This window comes from Oncorhynchus clarkii, chromosome 17, assembly GCF_045791955.1.
Source record: "Oncorhynchus clarkii lewisi isolate Uvic-CL-2024 chromosome 17, UVic_Ocla_1.0, whole genome shotgun sequence".
NCBI classification, from domain to species: Eukaryota; Metazoa; Chordata; class Actinopteri; order Salmoniformes; family Salmonidae; genus Oncorhynchus; species Oncorhynchus clarkii.
The window spans coordinates 35,883,084-35,906,305 of record NC_092163.1 but is presented as its reverse complement, the minus strand read 5'-3'; the positions used below and the strand labels follow the sequence as shown (position 1 = coordinate 35,906,305).

The window sequence follows — 23,222 nt, the reverse complement described above, 5'->3', positions numbered from 1 at the left end:
TGCTTCCTGACTCTCAGCGCACATCGTTACAACACCTGTTAATTGAAATGCATTCCAGGTGACTGCATCATGAAGCTGGTTGAGAGAATGCCAAGAGTGTGCATAGCTGTCATCTAGTCAAAGGGTGGCTACTTTGAAGAATCTCAAATATAAAATATATTTAGATTCGTTCAACACTTTTTTGGTTACTACATGTTTCCATGTGTGTTATTTTCACACCCTGATATATTTCACTTTGTCTTTTTGCTTGTCTCCACCCCCCTCCAGGTGTCGCCCATCTTCCCATTATCCCCTGTGTATTTATACCTGTGTTCCCTGTTTGTCTGTTGCCAGTTCGTTTTGTCTTGTCAGGTCTTACCAGCGTTCTTTCCTGCCTTCCTGTTTCTCTAGTTCTGTTTCCTAGTTTTTCCCGGATCTGACCATTCTGCCTGCCCTGACCCCGAGCCTGCCTGCCATCCTGTACCTGCCTGACTCTGACATGATCATGAATATCTGCCTGCCCTCGACCTGCCCCGTGTTTCTAATACATCATCTGAGAACTGTACTATCCGCCTATCGTGTCTGAATCTGGTTCAAATCCTGAGTCGTGATTAGTTATTTCATAGTTTTGATGTTTTCGCTATTATTCTACCATGTAAAAATATTGATTTTTTGACTGGAACTGTATATATTCATGTTTTCTTACAATACAGATTTTTCAGGGGATGCTGCAGCACCCTCAGCACCCCTACTTCCAGCGGCTATACTGCTCCTAGAACAGCAACATCAAGATAGTATAGTTATGCTCTTAGAGCAGCAGAATACCCAGTTGACTCCAACTTGTCTAAGACCAGTATAATCAAGTAGATACAATTTTATTTTAAGAGCAGCCATGCTCCTCTTTTTCTCGTGCTGCTCCTAAAACAGGAACATCAGGATAACATCGTACAGACTGATGTGTCTCCCCTGTTTAAATAAAGCTGAAATAAAATAAAGCATTAGTGATACACTAAATAAAGGTTAAATAAAAACATAATGGAGTGACATTGAGTTCTTCCTTTATACACAAATGCAGTGTTGTAAGGCCATAAGGATGTAGTGACAGTACAATGAGATTAACATGACGACAAAGTATTCACAAATCACCAAACATTTATTTCAAAGTTACAGTATGTGAGAACGTAAGTTAACCAAAAACATGTGCCTTAAAAGCCATGTTAGTCCACTGTATTTAAAGTTGCTCTGACAGCATTTTCAGACCACTACAATGATGCTCTGAGGACACTATGACTACAGTCTATAATCCTGCCCTGAGGATAGTGGTTTAAGGCTAACTTTCATGGGTGTCGGATTTACTAGTTTAAAGAATCACGGTAAGATGTTCAAGAAAACAAATAGGCTCAATTACAGATGTTGTTAGCATCTGACTCCTGGGTGATCTGTTCTTGCTCATTTTTGGTCTATGACATTTCAGATTTTGATATGGTAATATATCACAAAGTATTTAGGACGTAGTGAAGTAGTTTTTCAAAGTAACTTTAGTTAAGTTAACTATTTTTTTTCTTAAGGTTAGTTGACATTGACACGTCCAGCTCCGGTAAGGTCATCAAGGTAGCTAAAGAGGGAATATATGTAAGAAAAAATCATGCATAATGAAAATATTGAATTTGTGAAATACTGTGTGTGTAGTGTTCATTTAGTCTACATCGTTACTTGTAGAGACATCAGTGACTACTGGGCATGAACAATTATTAAAGCATGGTGCAGAGTGTATATCTTTATTATACTTATTAAGAGCAATATAATGCCTTCGGATAATAAAATGACAATCACAGTGCTTTGACAATGAGATGTGTATCTCCTCCAAATCTTTGTAACATAGGAAAGGAGGCCACTTAATAGTACTATGAGGATTCCACCCATAGTTTTTAAATTATATGAGCAGGGCTGAGGTGATGACCAGAAGACAATCTTTTGGGCACCCCTGTGAAAGCTCTGTGGCAAAGAGGGTCAAAATGAAAGCCCAGTGCAATTACCAACACTTCCTCCACATGATATATATTACCTGATAAGCTGAGCACTCATTCTTCTCTGTTAGATACTCCTTCCGTTGTCAGAGACGAAGCTGGGAGTCTGCAGTGTCAGACACAGGGAAGAGTGCTTCATTCTATAGCTAGAGGACAACTGATATCTCCAGGAGTGATAAGTATAACTTTCGTTGTTGTTTAGTATTGTCTTTTTGCTAGCTAGGACCATCTACTTTCAGTGCTGCCTGTCTTCCCAGTAGACTACTTGGTGTATGAACTGCTGACTGCTATTAACTTGCAGATGATTGTTGACACATCAACGAGGATTAAGGGGCAGGGCAATTTGTGACTGTTTTCGTAATCAGTGGCTGTATTGGAAGGGGAGTGGTTTCTCCTCTACTAGGCAATCAGCAAATAGTAGCAGGAGGTGTGCTTTTCACCTTTGCAAGGCAATTAGCAATTCATTTGAGTATTTTAGCCTCCCCTGTTTTCTCTGCGGCAGCTATAAGCAGCGGTCTCGTCGCAAAAAGTAAGATCGTAGCTGAAAAAAACCTTGTTCTGCTGATCTAATTTTGCTCTTTTGTAGCTTTCGCAACTACAGTATGTGTGTGTTTTCTATCCTAGTTCACTCATCTCTTTATAGGCTTTACCTAGGCTCCCCAGCCCTTGTCTGCAATGCTTCTAATTTAGTGTATCCTGCACTCAAAACCAATGTGGAATTCCTGGACTCTGGCAGCATTTGGAACTGTCGATCTGCGGTCAAGAACACCAAGTTTGCTTACTCTCAAGACTAGTGTCCTCCAGGGTCAGCTCGGTTATAAGACCTCTTCTCTCTATACACCAAGTCACTCGGCTCCATCATATTCTCACATGGTCTCTCCTAACATTGCTATGCGGATGACACTCAATTACTTTTCTCCTTTCCCCTTGCCCTGGTGGCGACACGTATCTCTGCATGCCTAGTACATATATCAGCTTGGATGTCGGCCCACTACCTCAAGCTCAACCTCAACAAGATGTAACTGCTCTTCCTCCCAGCAAAGACCTGCCCGCTCAAAAACCTCCCCATCAGGGTTGGCAACTCCACGGTGTCCCCCATCCCAGAGTGCAAAGAACCTTGGCGTGACCTTGGACAACACCATTTAATTTTCGGAAAACATCGAAGCAGTGACTCGCTCCTGCAGGTTCATGCTCTACAACATCTGAAGAGTACGATTCTAACTCACACAGGAAGCAGTGCATGTCCTAATCCAGGCACTTGTCATTTCCTGTCTGGACTACTGCAACTCGCTGTTAGCTGGGCTCCCTGCTAATGCCACCAAACCCCTGCAAATTTTCCAGAACACTGCAGCCCGCATGGTGTTCAGTCTTCCCAAGTTCTGCCATGTCACCCCACTTCTACGCACACTGCCTTCCAGTTGAACCTGACATCCACTACAAGACCATAGTACTTGCCTAAGGAGCAGCAAGAGGGGGGCAGCAAGAGCAGCAAGAGGAACTGCCCCTCCCTACAGTACCTTCAGGCTATGCTGAACATCCTACAGAGCACCATTAAATCCATGATTAAAAAATTGAAAAAATACGGCACCACAACAAAGCTGCCAGGAGAGGGCCGCCCACCAAAACACACGGATCAGGCAAGGAGGGCATTAAGCAGAGAGGCAACAAAGAGACCAAAGATAACCCTGAAGGAGCTGCAAGGCTCCACAGCGGAGATTGGAGTATCTGTCCATAGGACCACTTTAAGCCATACAGTCCACAGAGCTGGGCTTTACAGAAGAGTGGCCAGAAAAAAGCCAGTGCTTAAAGAAAAAATTAAGCAAACACATTTGGTGTTTGCCAAAAGGCATGTGGCAGACTCCCCAAATATATGGAAGAAGGTACTCTGGTCAGATAAGACACAAATGTAGCTTTCTGGTCATAAAGGAAAACGTTATGTCTGCTGCAAACCCAACACCTCTCATCATGTTGAGAACACCATGCTGTGGGGATGTTTTTCATCTGCAGGGACTGGGAAACTGATCAGAATTGAAAGAATGATGGATGGCGTTAAATACAGGGAAATTCTTGAGGGAAACCTGTTTCAGTCTTTCAGAGATTTGAGATGGGACGGAGGTTCACCTTCCAGCAGGACAATGACCCTAAGCATACTGCTAAAGCAACACTCAAGTGGTTTAAGGGGAAACATGGAATGGCCTAGTCAAAGCCCAGACCTTAATCCAATTGAGAATCTGTGGTATGACTTAAAGATTGCGGTACACCAGCGGAACCCATCCAACTTGAAGGAGCTGGTGCAGTTTTGCCTTGAAGACTGGGAAGAAATCCTAATGGCTAGATGTACCAAGCTTATAGAGACATACCCCAAGATACTTGCAGCTGTAATTGCTGTTGTGTAAATCAAATGATACAACCCCCCTTCCCCCCCAAATTTTTTTTTATTTTAATTCCAGGTTGTAACTCAACAAAATAGGAAAAATGCCAAGGGGGGTGAATACTTTCCAAAGCCACTGTAACTGGCTAACATTGGCTAGCATGCTAGCTACTTCCAGACACAAATTAAAGAACAGCTCACTGACCATTTTTCTCGCCCTAGCAGAGCTGGTTAGGCTGTTTTTATGTTATCCACAGCAACTGTGCTGCTGGCAACAAGTTACGCTTTTTTTTGCAACGGTTACTGACAACTGCCATATTCAACAGGTGTTGAGCGTTCCTAAATTTGTCAGTTATCCTGCGCTCTGGCACACAGAGACGAGAGTACTCTGAAATCTGAGTGGATAGCCAGAGCGAATTTACCAGCTATGTCTATCAACAGTTGTCGCAGTGACATTCTATTGAAATGTTTACTTGCATAGTGGAGTCTTTTGTTAAGACATGTAGCTACCTAGCTAGGTAAACAATGAAACATAATCCCAACTCATGACATTACTACCCTGCATGAATCTGCAGGTAGCTAACCAACCAGGTTCAATGTAAGATAGCTAACATTATGCTATAACTAGCAAAGCAAATCGCTCTGAGATACGAATAATAAGATCATACACGTAACGTTAGCTAGCGAACCAGACAGCTAATGCTAGCTAGCTAAACGTACACTAACTTGAAATGATACCGACTTTCTGCCAAAATTAGAAATGTGTAATATCTGAAAATGTAACTAGCTAGACTATCTTACCCATATACATCATGGATGGATGCATCTCTCTGTCATGGAAGCCATGGTTGCCCTTAGTTTAAAGATTGAATCTGGAGACAGGCGTTTTCTCCATCTCCTTAGCTATCATACTCTAATTCCACTGATTTCAAAACTTGGTCCTCCAGAAAGTGGAGAGCAACACTTATGCAGTTCTACTACGCGATACATTTTTTTAAAAGCTGCGTTAGATAGTATTAGCTACACATACTGACCAGCTCATATAGCCAGAAGCGTGCTATATGGCAGACCAATCTGAACTCATCTCTCAGCATGTCCAGACCACTCATTATCTCAACCGGTCATGGCTAGCGGGAAGGTTGCTGACTTTTTCAGTGGCTAAATAAACTAGGCTCGTAATTTAACAATTGTATTCATATTTACAGATGGCATACAAGTCTGGTATTATAAGGCACATGTTTACATGTTCCAGAAGGAATTTCTGCCCAAAAAATGTTTTTTTAGGTTACGTTCAAATGGCTCTCCTGTGAGGTAGTAACCCGCGACATACACCTAGTTTCCTGAAATGAGTCACATATAGCAACAGGCAGCAAACACTAAGTGACTTGCCCTTTGATGAGTTAACTACAGTTTTGCTTTAGCAGTGTTTCAATACCAGGATATCATTAGCTAATTTGATGGTAATTATACATCAAAAAGAACCATATCAAAGGATCACCTAGCCCTCAGAGGAGTGATGTACATATTTCACTTGAAACTTAACTTTAAATACAAAGTCTTGATTATCCACAAGTAGCCACATTCATGAAGTAGTTCATGTTTACATAAACTCAGCAAATAAGAAATGCCCTCTCATTGTCTACTGCATTTATTTTCATCAAACTTAATATGTGTAAATATTTGTATGAACATAAGATTCAACAACTGAGACATAAACTGAAGAAGTTCCACAGACATGTGACTAACAGAAATTGAATAATGTGTCCATGAACAGAGGGGGGGGGGGGACAAAGTTTAAAGTACCAGTCAGTATCTGGTGTGGCCACAAGCTGCGATAAGTACTACTGTGCATCTCCTCCTCATGGACTGCACCAGATTTGCCAGTTCTTGCTGTGAGATGTTACCCCACTCTTCCACCAATGCACCTGCAAGTTCCCAGACATTTCTGGGGGGAATAGCCCTCACCCTCAGATCCAACAGGTCCCAGACGTGCTCAATGGGATTGAGATCCGGGCTCTCCGCTGGCCATAGCAAAACACTGACATTCCTGTCTTGCAGCAAATCACGCACAGAACGGGCTGTATGGCTGGTGGCATTGTAATGCTAGAGGGTAATTTCAGGATGAGCCAGCAGGAAGGATACCACATGAGGGAGGAGGATGTTTCCCCTGCAATGACAGCAAGCTCAGTCCGATGATGCTGTGACACACCGCCCCAGACCATGACGGACCCTCCACCTCCAAATCGATCGCGCTCCAGAGTACAGGCCTCGGTGTAACGCTCATTCTTTCGACGATAAACGCAAATCCGACCATCACTTCTGGTGAGACAAAACCATGACTAGTCAGTGAAGAGCACTTTTTGCCAGTCCTGTCTGGCGACGCAGGTGATGTCTGGTGAGGACCTGCCTTACAACAGGCCTACAAGCCCTCAGTCCAGCATCTCTCAGCCTATTGCAGACAGTCGGAGCACTGATGGAGGAATTGTGCGTTCTTGGTGTAACTCAGGCAGTTGTTGTTGCCATCAGTACCTGTCCCGCAGGTGTTATGTTCGGATGTACCGATCCTGTGCAGGTGTTGTTACATGTGGTCTGACACTGCGAGGACGATCAGCTGTCCGTCCTGTCTCCCAGTAGCGCTGTCTTACACGGAACCCAAACCGGCTGCGAGTGTGTGCCATTGTGCGCCATCGTGCATAAATGTATTTTGTCCCCTACACCAAACGTGATCACGACACGCAGGTTAAAAGATCAAAACAAACACTGAACCAATTACATTAATTTGGGAACAGGTCGAAAAGTATTAAACATTTATGGAAATGTAGCTAGTTAGCTTGCACTTGATAGCTAATTTGTCCTATTTAGCTAGCTTGCTGTTGCTAGCTAATTTGTCCTGGGATATAAACATTGAGTTGTTATTTTACCTGAAATGCACAAGGTCCTCTACTCCGACAATTAATCCACACATAAAACGGTTAACCGAATCGTTTCTAGTAAACTCTCCTCCTCCCAGGCTTTTTCATCTTTGAACTTATATAGTGATTGGCATCTAAACTTTCAAAGTATTACTACACCGACCGGCAACAGAGTTCGTCTTTCAATCAGCAACCTGGGTATAACCAATGAGGAGATGGCACGTGGGTATCTGCTTCTATAAACTAATGAAGAGATGGGAGGATGATCCACAGCTATATGTAATACAAATCGAGGTGAGGGCGATGGAAATGCATTTGGCAGTTAATCTACTTCAATTCGGTAAATGGCACTGTGTGCTCTTTTCAAAGGATGGATCCCAGTCGGTTATGGGTTATGGGATACAGGGGGTCGAGGGTGGTCTGTCGGGATTAGGATGACAACCCAACTCGGGATGAGGAGGGCTTTTAGCGGGTGGAATAGTAGGGACCAATTGGAGGTTTACTTAGTATAAATGCAAAGATCATGGTGCAGCTTTATAGACACTCAATCATCATGGTACTTTTTAATGGTACGTTCACAAACATATATTTTGATAAAAATAATTGAAAGTTGTGTCTCATTATGATAGGTGGTGAAATAAGTATAGCCAGTACAATTGTAATGGCCTAGCAGATAATAAGAAAAGACAATCCATATTTACCTGGCTAAAAGAGAAGGAATATAATATATATTGTTTACAGGAAACCCATTCAACAGGTTTAGATTAAGTTTTGTGGAAAAATAACTGGGGGGGGGGGAATATACTTCTCCCATGGGCAAAGAAATTCAAAAGGGGTGATGGTTTTAATTAACAGTAATTTTGATCTAAATGTGCAAATTGTCCAAACAGATCCTCAAAGTAGATGGATTATTTTAAATATGTTATTGGACAATAAACAGATATGGGTTATTAACCTATACGGTCCGAATAATGATGATCCAAGCTTCTTCAAAAATATATATAAGAATGTATCAACTCTACAAGCAACACTAGACTCTATTATTATGGAGGGAGATTTTAATACGGTCTTAAATACCTCTATGGACCGGAAAAGAAATCCCACTACAAACTATCACCCTCAGGCACTTAAGGAAATCATGAATGTCATGGATATATTGGAATTAGTGGATATATGGAGACTTAAATACCCTGACCTAGTGAGATATACATGGCGGAGGCTTAATCAAGCTAGTTGCCTTGACTACTTTCTTATACTATTCTCTCTGGCACCAAAAGTGTTGATAGGGGACAGAATGCGATCGGATCATCACATAATTGGCATATATTTTACTCTTACAGAATTTCCACGTAGGCGAGGATATTGGAAATTTAATCAAAGCCTACTAGATGATAAATTGTTTAGAACTAGGATAGAAGAATTTATAACTGACTTTTTCAGACATAACATAGGTACAGCAGATCCCCTTACTGTATGGGACACTTTAAAATGTGCATTTAGAGGCAATGCAATTCAGTACTCATCTATAAAACAAAAGCAATTTAGATCAAAAGAGTAAGATGTATAAATTGAAGGTAAAAGCAGAAGTGTTTTAGTTTACACCAATTGGGGGATCGGCGGTAGGGTTTGCGGGGAATAATAATAAAGGTATATTATTTTTTTTAAGTATGTATGTCTACGTATGTCCTTTGGTCTGATGAGTCCAAATGTGCGATTTTTGGTTCCAACCGCTGTGTCTTTGTGCGACGCATAGTAGGTGAATGGAGGATCTCTGCATGTGTGGTTCCCACCGTAAAACATGGAAAAGTAGGTGTGATGGTGTGGGGTTGCTTTTATGGTGACACTGTCAGTGATTTATTTAAAATTCAAGGCACAGCTAACCAGCATGGCTACCACAGCATTCTGCAGTGATACGCCATCCCATTTGGTTTGCACTTAGTGGGAATATTATTTGTTTTTCAACAGGACAATGACCCAAAACACCTCCAGCCTGTGTAAGGGCTATTTGACTAAGAAGGAGAGTGATGGAGTGCTTCATCAGATGACCTGGCCTCCACAATCACCCGACCTCAACCCAATTGAGATGGTTTGGGATGAGTTGGTCCACAGAGTGAAGGAAAAGCAGCCAACAAATGCTCAGCATATGTGGGAACTCCTTCAAGACTGTTGGAAAAGCATTCCAGGTGAAGCTGGTTGAGAGAATGCCAAGAGTGTGCAAAGCTGTCATCAAGGCAAAGGGTGGCTACTTTGAAGAATCTAAATATTCTGTATTTTGATTTGCTTAACACTTTTTTGGTTAATACATGATTCCATATGTGTTATTTCATAGTTTTGATATCTTCACTATTATTCTACAAGGTTCTCAAGGTTCTGTTTTAGGACCACTATTGTTTTCACTATATATTTTACCTCTTGGGGATGTCATTCGAAAACATAATGTTAGCGTTCACTGCTATGCGGATGACACACAGCTGTACATTTCAATGAAACATGGTGAAGTCCCAAAATTGCCCTTGCTGGAAGCCTGTGTTCCAGAAATAATTAAGTGTATGGCTGTAAACTCTCTATTTTTAAACTAGGACAAAACAGAGATGCTTGTTCTAGGTCCCAAGAAACAAAGAGATCTTCTGTTGAATTTGACAATTAATCTTGATGGTTGTACAGTCGTTTCAAATAAAACTGTGAAGGACTTCGGCGTTACTCTGGATGAACATATCAAGACTGTTTCAAGGACCGCTTTTTTCCATCTACGTAACATTGCAAAAATCTGAAATGTTCTGTCCAAAAATGATGCAGAAAAATGTATCCATGCTTTTGTTACTTCTAGGTTAGACTACTGCAATGCTCTACTTTCCGGCTACCCGGATAAAGCACTAAATAAACTTCAGTTAGTGCTAAATACGGCTGCTAGAATCCTGACTAGAACCAAAATAATATATAATATTACTCCAGTGCTAGCCTCCCTACACTGGCTTCCTGGCAAGGGCTGATTTAAAGGTTTTACTGCTAACCTACAAAGCATTACATGGGCTTGCTCGTACCTATCTTTCCGATTTGGTCCTGCCATACATACCTACACGTGCTCTGCGGCCACAAGACGCAGGCCTCCTAATTGTCCCTAGAATTTCTAAGCAAACAGCTGGAGGCAGGGCTTTCTCCTATGGAGCTCCATTTTTATGGAATGGTCTGCCTACCCATGTGAGAGACGCAGACTCAGTCTCAACCTTTAAGTCTTTATTGAAGACTCATCTCTTCAGTAGGTCCTATGATTGAGTGTAGTCTGGCCCAGGAGTGTGAAGGTGAACGGAAAGGCACTGGAGCAACATACCGCCATTGCTGTCTCTGCCTGGCCGATTCCCTCCTCGCCACTGGGATTCTCTGCCTCTAACCCTATTACAGGGGCTGAGTCACTGGCTTACTGGTGCTCTTCCATTGCCGTCCCGATGAGGGGTGCGTCACTTGAGTGGGTTGAGTCACTGATATGGTCTTCCTGTCTGGGTTGGCGCCCCCCCCCTTGGGTTGTGCCGTGGCGGAGATCTTTGTGTGCTATACTAGGCCTTGTCTTGGATGGTAAGTTGGTGGTTGAAGATATCCTTCTAATGGTGTGGGGGCTGTGCTTTGGCAAAGTGGGTGGGGTTATATCCTGCCTGTTTGGCCCTGTCCGGGTGTATCATCAGATGGGGCCACAATGTCTCCTGACCCCTCCTATCTCAGCCTCCAGTATATATGCTGCAGTAGTTTATGTGTCGGGGGGCTAGGGTCAGTCTGTTATATCTGGAGTATTTGTCCTGTCTTATCCGGTGTCCTGTGTGAATTTAAGTATGCTCTCTCTAATTCTCTATTTCTCTCTTTCTTTCTTTCTTTCTTTCTCTCTCTCGGAGGACCTGAGCCCTAAGGACCATGCCTCAAGACTACCTGGCATGATGACTCCTTGCTGTCCCCAGTCCACCTGGCCGACTGCTGCTCCAGTTTCAACTGTTCTGCCTGCGGCTATGGAACCCTGACCTGTTCACCGGACGTGCTACCTGTCCCAGACCTGCTGTTTTCAACTCTCTAGAGACAGCAGGAGCAGAAGAGTTACTCTTAATGATCGGCTATGAAAAGCCAACTGACATTTACTCCTGAGGTTCTGACTTGTTGCACCCTCAACAACTACTGTGATTATTATTATTTGACCATGCTGGTCATTTATGAACATTTGAACATCTTGGCCATGTTCTGTTATAATCTCCACCTGGCACAGCCAGAAGAGGACTGGCCACCCCTCATAGTCTGGTTCCTCTCTCGGTTTCTTCCTAGATTTTGGCCATTCTAGGGAGTTTTTCCAAGCCACCGTGCTTCTACACCTGCATTGCTTGCTGTTTGGTGGTTTTGGCTGGGATTCTGTACAGCACTTTGAGATATCAGCTGATGTAAGAAGGGCTATATAAATACATTTGATTTGATTTGATGTAGAAAAAAATAAATAAATAAAGAACCCTTGAATGAGTAGGTATGTCCAAACTTTTAACTGTTACTGTATATATAAAAAAAGATAAACAATAATTAGCTGTCTGGTCTTCATTTTGGGTTAGGGTTAGGCATAAGGTTAGCAGTGTGATTAGCGTTTTATTTAAGGTTACGGTTAGGTTTAAAATCAGATTTTGTGACTTATTTGCTTTGCCAGCTAGTGATCACCCTGCAGAGCTACCTCCACTACGTGAGTCATCCCAATAAATGCCAACCTGCAAACAAATAGCAAAGCAGTTGATACGACTTGGCTATTGATCGTAAAAATATATGAGGAGGCAATTATAAAATAATTTTTTTGTCCCAGGGGCTGTATTTAAACACAGTTCAAACAAATACATTGAAAGTGCTGTTTTGCAATATAATATTTATTGGTTATGGAGGAAGTGAGAGCTCCTTCAACATCCACCGAGCCACCCACCACTATTCCGAGACAGCATGATCGATTGCTGTGATGTATGAAATGCCACAGATTCACAGTAGCATAATACTGCCGGTGTCAATGGAGCCATTGATTTCCTGAATGCATTTCTCCTTGTTATTGTTCTGTGACCTCCCTCAAAGTCATGTACACAAAATTGTTTGTACAATAAAATACATGGGCATACTCATGTAGGTGGTAATGCCTCAGTAACATTTTGAGTCTATGCTTTATGGTGATGGTGTATATTATTATGCTTTGTGGTGATGGTGTATATTATTATGCTTTGTGGTGATGGTGTATATTATTATGGTGATGGTGTATATTACTATGTTTTATGGTGATGGTGTATATTACTATGTTTTATGTTGATGGTGTATATTATTATGCTTTATGGTGATGGTGTATATTATTTTGCTTTGTGGTGATGGTGTATATTATTATGCTTTGTGGTGATGGTGTATATTATTATGCTTTATGGTGATGGTGTATATTACTATGCTTTATGGTGATGGTGTATATTATTATTATGTTTTATGGTGATGGTGTATATTATTATGCTTTATGGTGATGGTGTATATTATTATGCAATATGATGATGGTGTATATTACTATGCTTTATGGTGATGGTGTATATTATTATGTTTTATGATGATGGTGTATATTATTATGCTTTGTGGTGATGGTGTATATTATTATGCTTTATGGTGATGGTGTATATTATTATGCTTTATGGTGATGGTGTATATTACTATGCTTTATGATGATGGTGTATATTATTATGTTTTATGGTGATGGTGTATATTATTATGCTTTATGGTGATGGTGTATATTATTATGTTTTATGGTGATGGTGTATATTATTATGCTTTATGGTGATGGTGTATATTATTATGTTTTATGGTGATGGTGTATATTATTATGCTTTATGGTGATGGTGTATATTATTTTGCTTTGTGGTGATGGTGTATATTACTATGCTTTATGGTGATGGTGTATATTATTTTGCTTTGTGGTGATGGTGTATATTATTATGTTTTATGGTGATGGTGTATATTATTATGTTTTATGGTGATGGTGTATATTATTATGCTTTATGGTGATGGTGTATATTATTATGTTTTATGGTGATGGTGTATATTATTATGCTTTATGGTGATGGTGTATATTATTATGTTTTTTGGTGATGGTGTATATTATTATGCTTTATGGTGATGGTGTATATTATTATGCTTTATGGTGATGGTTTATATTATTATGCTTCATGGTGATGGTGTATATTATTATGCAATATGATGATGGTGTATATTATTATGCTTTATGGTGATGGTGTATATTATTATGCAATATGATGATGGTGTATATTATTATGCTTTATGTTAATGGTGTATATTGTATATTATTGCTATGCCCATTTAAAACCATTGTGTTTTTATCATTTCATTTTACAGATGCACTCTCTAGTCGTGTACCAAGTCGTCCAATTTGTGTGATATGTTACGGATTTTGCAATTCCTATAATATATGAATTTAGCAATGTGTGCACTATGTTCAAAATCTATTGTGCTTAAGATCCCGGAGTGCATCTTTAAGGATACCCTTGTAATAATATTTAATCAAGTGTATGAGTAACATCAACCCCCAAGTTAGCTTTAAAGTAGCCATATTTGTTTTTAATCAGCAGAAGATGAGAGTAATTACAGAGCTGCCAGACATTTTGTCTCGGCCATTTGTCATGCAGTGCCGCCCCTCTGTCAGCTGTCTACAGAGCACAGGAGGTTGTCCCTTCATCACGGAAACTAAATTAGCAACATCAATAAACATCAGCAGCCTGGGTGTGACCTTAACACAAGGTTGAATGTAGTTACTCTTCCAAGTCAATGTAATATACAGGTTATGCTCTTGAATAACTCGACTATAAGTACTCCTTAATAAGGACTTTATATGCTGTGTCAAAAAGTACATCCTAAAGACACTAACTCAATCACCATCTGCAGTTTTGTTTGATACAAGCTGCTTTGACCCCTATGTGTTATCAAGAAGTAGCAAAGTATAAGGTCCTGTTCAAAGCTGATAGTCTGCAGTTTGCTATTCCTCTATCATAGATTAGCATGCATGGACCGACCTCAGAAGCCAATGGGGATTTTCATGGACTGGATAACAAAGTCACAGACACCAATCAACATCTGAGAGCCCATTGATTGGTGGGATAATGAGGCACTGGATAACTGGTTTGCATAGAGTCCCAAGGCAGAGGGAGAGAGAAACAGAGAGAGAGAGCATCAATACCCGACTCAGAAAGTTTTGGAAAAGCAGACTGAAACTCAGGATCAATGGTACTTCAATTCATTAGCTATAACTGTTTCATAGTTTTACATTCTACCTATTGTCAAAACAAACCAGCCCAGCACAGTACAGTACAGCTCAGTTCGGTTTTCCTTAGCTCTGCTCAGTAGTGTGAAAAGGCTCAAACTCGTATCATCCATGGCGTGATGAAAGAGTCGAGCAGAAAGATACTTATCTTCCCCTCTCTGTCTCCTTCTCAGATGTAGCCCATCATAGACCTGGGAAGGGGTGCGTTTTTTTGTGCAGAGACATTGTAACAATTCATACTCTGTTTATGCTTAAGTGGGATCAAGCATCTTTTGGTTGCTGTTGGCGTGCCATCAACTCTGTCAAACCTGCAGTGGTGGTGAGAATAGGATGGAAAAGTTTGGGTTTTGAAGACGTGTTGTTTTAGTAAGAGGAAGAGCTGTAGGCTGACCTATACCCCAGGAATGGATTGAGAAACACCTGCTCTATACCATGCATCATTAGAGCTGGAGCAATCAAACCTGATATATATGGAGGCTAGCTGTCCAACCAAAAAACGTGTCGCCTACACCAAAACGACTATGTCCTAAGGCGTCCTAAACGTCTGTCTCGGGAACACTATCTCTTCTTGTCCTCTGTCGCCTTACATATGCTTAATGATGAATACCCATCATGGTATAGTAACATTATTGAATGTATGTGGATGGGCTGCGAGACACAGGCAGACAGAGGTGACCGCAGGTGTTTTCTTAACCCAGCAACTGTGTCCCAGTTAGTGAATTAACGCTCTGACGGCGTTAATTTAGTTAATGGTGTTTAAAATTAGCTTCCGCATCTATCATTACCATGGGCTGAATGGCTTTGTGTCAGGCCCTGGCACAGTCAATCTGTCACCGCACGTCCATCTGTCCCGCCTCAATGCGCCATCAGTCAAACACTCTGAAATATTGCCACGGGACACACACACCAAACACTCTGGGAGTTACATCCACACACGCTCAGTGGGGAAATGGAAAGAATAAACAACAACGACAGCGTTGTTCAGTCACTGCACGTGGCTTGAGCTGCTAAAGGCCGTCTTTGCCTCTCTTTCTGTTTCCTTAAAGTACGGTAGTAAAAACATTTTCTCAGAGGGGTCCCTTACAAAGAGAAGGTGAGGGACGAGAGCATTTTATTTGTTGACTTGAGGTACAACGACTGTCGCCAATGGTAAATGTATCCTAGCATTAAAGAAATTGTAAAAATACATAGTCATAAATTGATTTGTCAAGATATTTTCTCATTCAAAATGCTGGCATAGTGTGTCAGTTAAGGGGCTACCTTTTCTTATGTTTGAATTTGATTCTGTTATGACAAAAATCCTCAAATTATTGTTATTTTCTGATCACAATGTTTCAAAGTTGTTATTGAGACCAGGTGCTGCTGGAAGTGGTATTGGAGGGCCAGTAGGAGGCACCCTTTCCTCTGGTTAAAATGCCCCAGGGCAATGATTGCCTTGTATAGGGTGCCGTCTTTGGAATGGTACGTTAAACGGGTGTCCTGACTCTCTGTGGTCACTAAAGATCCCATGGCACTTATTGTAAGAGTAGGGGTGTTAACCCTGGTGTCTTGGCTAAATTCCCAATCTGGCCCTAATACCATCATGGTCAACTAATCATCCCCCCTCCTCTCCCCCGTCCTTATTCCCCAGGTCGTTGCTGTAAATGAGAACGTGTTCTCGGCAAGTTGCCCGGTAAAATAAGGGTTAAATCAATCAAATAAAAATACTTTCTGTTCACAATGTTTCATCTCCATAAATCACTCTATTTTAAGGGTCATAGTCTGAGAGGGGAAGAGATACAGTACAACTGCTGCACAGGAGTACTGGCCGAAAAGGCTATTATTTTAACTATGGTTGTGGAGGTGGATTGATTATACACAACAGTGACAAATCTGGTGTGCCCAGCTCTATGCAGAAAGATATAGTACAGTAGCTGTAACTTCAAGAGTTGTCCACTTGGACCTAAGAAAGATGACCAGAACTCAACAATAAGCTTTTATAAACATTATTGTGGATTTCAATACAAATTGCATATGACATTATTAGTTGACCATGCAGCAAAAATACATTTTAACCTCTGGCACTGTTCATGTTTGACATTTCATATCCACCGTTTCGGGCATTGAATATTAAAAAAAGGCACTCACACATCTGAGCTATCTTTATTGCAGGTGCATGGTAACAGTTGAATAAGATGATAAAAAATTAAAAACCCAATCACTGCTCTTGCTATTATCCCTGCTCTTTATTCAACTTTAATAAACATCAGTGATTTAACTTAGTTAAATGGAAAATCATCAAATGAGGTAAAAGGTCAGAAAGAACCAGAAATATAATATACAATCTATAAGTATATATACAATTAATTTAGAATATGCATGTTATTTCCTCCTAAAACTATGTTTTAGATCATTTAACATGCGTAACAGATGCATTTAAGAACCTGTGTTTTTCACAACTAACCAACTAGGGATGCAAATTTCGGTCAATTTTGCTGCCGACTCTAGGGACCTCATTAAGAAACTCTAATTTTGTTTACAAAGAGTAAAAAGACATGACCAACATAAAATGCTAGGCGTCCATACAAGGAACAGACATTTGAAACATGAAACAATAGCAAGAATATTTTCTAACAGCCAAAGGGGCTATATTGTTGAACATGCAACTGCCAATGTAAAACAGCGTTCGTGGAAAAACACTGTTCTAAACAGCGCACCTGATGCGAGCGGTTCCATGTGTGACAGAGATTCTAATATTTGTTATAAACTTTTTAAAAAATGATAATTTCACGATGCAACAACAAGGACGAGTTGCTAATATAACTAGGATTGTGCCTTTGGCTTCTGGACAATGAAATAAAATGTATATGAAATCAAATAGCACAGGAAAGAAATGCTGGTTTCAATGGCATACAAGCAAGTCTTGATAAAATACAGAGTGGCTGCTGTTCTGGATTTTCTAGAACCCGATTTGCCGTAGCTAAAGATACATAGATTTGTTGTAGCTAGAAACAGTAGCATTTCACTGCACCTACGATAACATCTGCAAAAGTGTGTACGCGACCAATAAACTTGGATTTGATATTTGCGCATGTGCAGGATTTTTAAAAACGTAGCTGCCTCCCAATGCCCACTCCTATACCTATTGCATTCCTCAGTTGGCAATTTGTGAGCGCGATTTCATGTTCTTTTTTCAGGAGGGGAGTTAGGCTACATTTGCTTGATTACTCAAACTAAATTCTTCTGCTGCTCCTTGTTTGTTACATACTTTAAGCTGAGACTGCCATATTTGTGGTGTTTGTGGTGATGCCAAAAATGAGGGGTGTGGTACTAAACAAAGTCATTAGCTATTGGATTATCTCTAACAAATCAGAGTATCAAAGTCAATGACGAATTTTCAAAATGCCGCTTTACTCACGTGTCTTCTGGCTCTGGCCCAACCCATCGGTTTCTGGGACCAATCAGAACTGTTCGAATGTGTTTGCGTTCTATAAATAGTTGGGGAGGTCCTCAGATCCAGACCAATTGTGGAGAAAGAAGCTAACGTCTGTGGGAGTGGCGTAGTGTTTGGCCCGGAGGCAAAGTCTTCATGCAGCTATTTAGATGCACACAAAAGACATGATTGACACGTCCGCACAAACGTTGTTGTCTGTTGTAACAGTATTGCAAACATAAGCTCGACACAAAAAGGCAGTCCTGCGATGTAATGTTCTTCTTACCTGCTGAGTTACATGCAGCTATTTAGGCAAGCATATTAAACACAAGCAAAACGCTGCATTGTTGTTAATGGCCCGTAAATAAGCATTTCACTGTTAGTCTACACCTGTTGTTTAGGAAGCATGTGACATATAAAATGTGATTTGATTTGAGGCAGTCAAAACTGTTATTTAATGTTTTTGAACAACTCGAGAGTCATGACCCCAATTTGTGAAAACAAATTGTATTTTTTCTGGTCACTCGTTCATTTTAGTCATTCGTTTGACCTGCTGGTCACAAGGAATACTGCCACTGAGGTATATGTATGAATTAACACAGCAGGATTAATACCACTCCTCCGGCTCAGCGATTCTGGAGACGTTCACCGACCGTTCTATCATGTGTGTGTGAAGATCCTTAGCTTTGAGAAATAATTTTCCAGAGGGGCGGGGTTGGGGGGAAAACTCCGTATTCACAGCCACGGCTTATAAAATAATTTCCTCAATGTTTCTATGGTCGGATTTGGCTAGGCTACTTTGAAGCATGGTAAGACATGCCTCATAATATGAAGTAAAACGTTCAAGTTTCAAATAATTAAGTATATGTTCTCAAAATGCACACTGCTTCCAGCTCATATTGCAAAGTGATGGGCGATGTGCTGATAGCCTGCCTACAGTTGCCTACTGTATGCATTCGAATGGAGGACGCACTTCAATTAGGAGGTGAGAAATAGAAATTGTAGCAATAGAAAGCAGGGATTCTCCTCTATTTAATTGTGGCCATCAAAACTCTGTTTTCAACATGCAATTGCATTTATAATTGTTGCGCAATGATTGGGCATATAACAGGGTCAGTCATAGTAGAATGATTCCTGGAAAATATTGTCACGTACTGACTATAGTTCTTTTGTGTTTTCTTTGTTTTAGTGTTGGTCAGGACGTGAGCTGAGTTGTATGTTGTATGTCTTGTTGGTCTATTTCTATGTTTGGCCTGATATGGTTCTCAATCGGAGGCAGGTGTTAGTCATTGTCTCTGATTGGGAACCATATTTAGGTAGCCTGTTTTGTGTTGGGTTTTGTGGGTGGTTGTCTTCTGTCTTTGTACAAGATAGGACTGTTTTGTTTTTTTCACATTTGTTGTTTTGTATTTTGTAGTGTTCACATTTATTGTCCTTATTAAACATGTTGAACACTAACCACGTGGCATTTTGGTCCTCCTCTCCTTCAACGGAAGAAAAATGTTAATTTTTCTGCTTGTAGGCTCGGGTATTCAAACCGGAAACTGTTCGGTTACTGGCCCAAAGCTCAAGGAGTGTTGTTCAAGGACCTGCAGCGTTTTCTGTCAGACAGGGGAAATTATTCCGCTCAAACTAGGCTTTCAATGCTATGCACGTTTGATAAATAAGATACATGATCTAACGAAATGCACAGGACAATTTAATTCCACAAAATTATGCAAATTAATCTATAAACCAATAGGTATGACCGGTCAAATCGATTAACAGTTAACCGTTAACATCCCTAGATCCAACCTAATGAACCTAAAACAACAAAGTAACACCTGGATAAAACTTCCTTAACTTCCTGAAAACGTACGTAGGAGGATGAGAGTAGACATCCAGGTGATCGTCCCCACTCTGTCACCTGTCATGATAAGGCAACAGGCCTGTGAAATCCCTGTAAGTGTGCCATCCCTTGTTTTTATCAGGCCTGTCTTTAAGGGCCTAAACTGGTGGGGAGATTCATCTGTCATACTCTCAGTTTAGGGATTCCATAGGTGTCTAGGAAAATGCCTGTTTGGGAAAGGACCAGCACATTCATAGGGATGGTAAACTAATCAAGTGTCGATTGTATTGCTTTTACTTATTTCTATCATACGAGGTCATCTATGTCACATTTTGCCGTATATATAATGTGCCATTTATTGTTTCCCAAGTAGGGCCAGTCAAGATTAATTCAGGGCCTAATAATGAAACATTTAACTGAACTAATCCCCCCATCCACCGCTGCTGAATTTAGAAAATATGTCACTACAAGTCCCAAGACATAACCCGATGCGGACTGAAATACATGTAACACTGTCATGACAAACATAATAGTCAACAGTTCAGATTAAATTCAGACGTTACAAGTTGGATGCTTGTCATGGTCAGTAAAGATCAACATAGCATAATTTCTATGGCAGGAATTGGGTTTCCATCCAATTGGTGCCAGATTTTCATGCAAATATTCTAAAATCCGCATAAATAAATATATGTGCACTGTCCCACCAGTGGTGTTTCCACCAAACTGACTTGTTGCAGAAAAAAATCCGCGTGTGATGACAAAGTGCATTCAAAATGTACCTTTTTGTTTAGGTTTTCATGTACCGAATGAAAATCAAATGTTGAAAGTGTTTCCGTCTCATTTTTAACTCTGCTGATGTTACGTTAACAAATGTGCCTGCTCTGGTCTAGACACATGCTGTAGCCAATAGCTCACAGATACAGTGTGGTTGGGCTCTGTGGGAAGGCTAGTCTACAAGATGAGATTAGGAAGGGGAATGTGAATGTTTTTATTTGTCAAAATGCCAATCAAGCATCGATCATCATTTCACCAGAATAAGACCCTCAACATGTATTGGAAAGGAGCATCAAGCATCACTTTCACCCCCCTGTGAAGTTCACCATAACTTATTTCATCTGTAGCCTAATTTAAAATGTATGGTTTCCCGAGTCACAGTGGGAGGACCACACACCAACATTTGCACATAAAGGCGTTTCCACCGCCATTTCTCGCATAACTAATTTTACAGACACATAAAGATCCCACCAAGTCGAACAAACAAATTATCTGTCGGCATTTATAAAATTGTACCGAAACGTCCTGTTTCCATCACAGCTGTCATAATTATTTGCATGTGGTATGACTTTACTTGCATAAAAACTGGAAATGTGGTTAGTGTCACCCAAACCTTCCATCAACTGGCTTTGAAGAGAGGTGACACTACCTCCCCCTCTCCATCCAACCTAAATTGAGGCATCCTCATTACCATCTAACACAGGCACTAAGTGATGTGGTCCCTCCCTATTCCCCATGCATCTCCTGTGTTCGCCAACGGCCTGATAATACCCCGCTATCGATTTGTGTGTCAGGGTTTGTGGAAGGTGTAATGTCTATTGATCGGGAGTGGTGGCTCAGTTTAAGTGTAAGGTCAGTTTTTTCAATCACTACAAAGGATTTTCTCACAACCCAACGGAATCAATAGCTCATTACGCTAGCTCTTCCTCACACTACTGTAAGGGGAATGAAAACACGGGTAATTTTGCATTGACGTTAGAGTAGCCACCTCCAAATGAGCTCTGCTTGGCTACTGTAGACGAGTCACAACACAAGCCTCAGCACAGCAACACTCAAGCAAAAAACATGGGGCCAACTTGCAGAGAAGAAAAGAAAAAGCAGGGCAGCTTTCAATCAATCAAGCAAGCACTCTGCCTTTTAAAGGATAAATACATCTGGAAGCTAAAAAATTTTAGCTTGGCTCTAAGACCATCACAAACTTCCATAGATGCAGCATCGAGAGCATTCTGTCTGGCTGTATCACCACCTGGTACGGACGGCAACCGTAACCGTAGGGCTCTCCAGAGGGTGGTGCGGTCAGCCCAACACATCATCGGTGGCACACTGCCTAACCTCCAGGACATCTACAGCACCCAGTGTCACAGGAAGGCCAAGAAGATCATAAAGGACCTCAGCCACCAAAGTCACGGCCTGTTCACCCCACAGCCTTGTAGAAGGCAGAGAGAGTACAGGGGCATCAAACCTGGGACTGAAAGACTGATAAACAGCTTCTATCTCCAGGCCATCAGAATGTTAAACAGTCATCACTAGCCGGCCTCCGCATAGTACCCTGACTTGAACTTTAAACACAGTCACTAGCCGGCTACCACCCAGTACTCTACCCTGCACTTTAGACACTGCTGCCCTATGTACATAGTCATTGAACAATGGTTACTTTAACAATGTTTACATATTGTTTTACCCACTTCCTATGTACAGTGCATTTGGAAAGTATTCAGACCCACATTTTGTTACATTACATCCTCATTCTAAAATGGATAGTTTCTCCCATTCTCTGCAGATCCTCTCAAGCTCTGTCAGGTTGGATGAGGAGCGTTGCTGCACAGCTATTTTCAGGTCTCTCCAGAGATGTTAGAACGGGTTTAAGTACGGGCTCTGGCTGGGCCACTCAAGGACCTTCAGAGACTTGTCCCAAAGCCTCTCCTGCGTTTTCTTGGTTGTGAGCTTAGGGTTGTTGTCCTGTTGGAAGGTGAACCTTCACCCCAGTCTGAGGTCCTGAGCACTCTGGATGTAATTTTCATCAAAGATCTCTCTGTACTTTGCTCCGTTCATCTTTCCCTCGATCCTGACTAGTCTCTCAGTCCCTGCCGCTGAAAAACCTCCCCACAGCCTGAGGCTGCCACCAACATGCTTCCCCGTAGGAATGGTGCCAGGTTTCCTCCAGATGTGACGCTTGGCATTCAGGTCAAAGAGTTCAATCTTAGTTTCATAAGATCAGAGAATCTTGTTTCTCATGGCCTGATTGTTGTAGTGCTGCAGAGATGGTTGTCCTTCTGGAAGGTTCTCCCATCTCCACAGAGGAACTCTGGAGCTCTGTCAGATTGACCACGGCCCTTCTCCCCCGATTGTTCAGTTTGACCAGGCGGCCAGCTCTAGGAAGAGTCTTGGTGGTTCCAAACTTCTTCCGTTTTAGATTGATGGAGACTACTATGGGACCTTCAATGCTGCAGAAATGTTTTGGTACCCTTCTCCAGATTTGTGCCTCGACACAATCCTGTTTCGGAGCTCTACGGACAATTCCTTCGACCTCATGGCTTGGTTTTTGCTCTGACATGCACTGTCAACTGCAAGCCTTTCAAAATCATGTCCAATTAATTGAATTTACCACAGATAGAT

At 41.3% G+C, this 23,222-nt stretch overlaps 1 protein-coding gene across 1 annotated transcript in view; it reads left to right on the top strand.

The window, feature by feature from the left end:
- The window catches only part of LOC139369423 (uncharacterized), a 69,775-nt gene extending 47,639 nt beyond the window's left edge, over nucleotides 1–22,136 (top strand). Inside the window, 1 exon segment of the mRNA XM_071108696.1 lies at nucleotides 21,814–22,136. Within this exon segment, the coding sequence (XP_070964797.1) occupies nucleotides 21,814–22,136 (323 nt within the window).
- The last annotated feature ends 1,086 nt before the right edge of the window (nucleotides 22,137–23,222 follow it).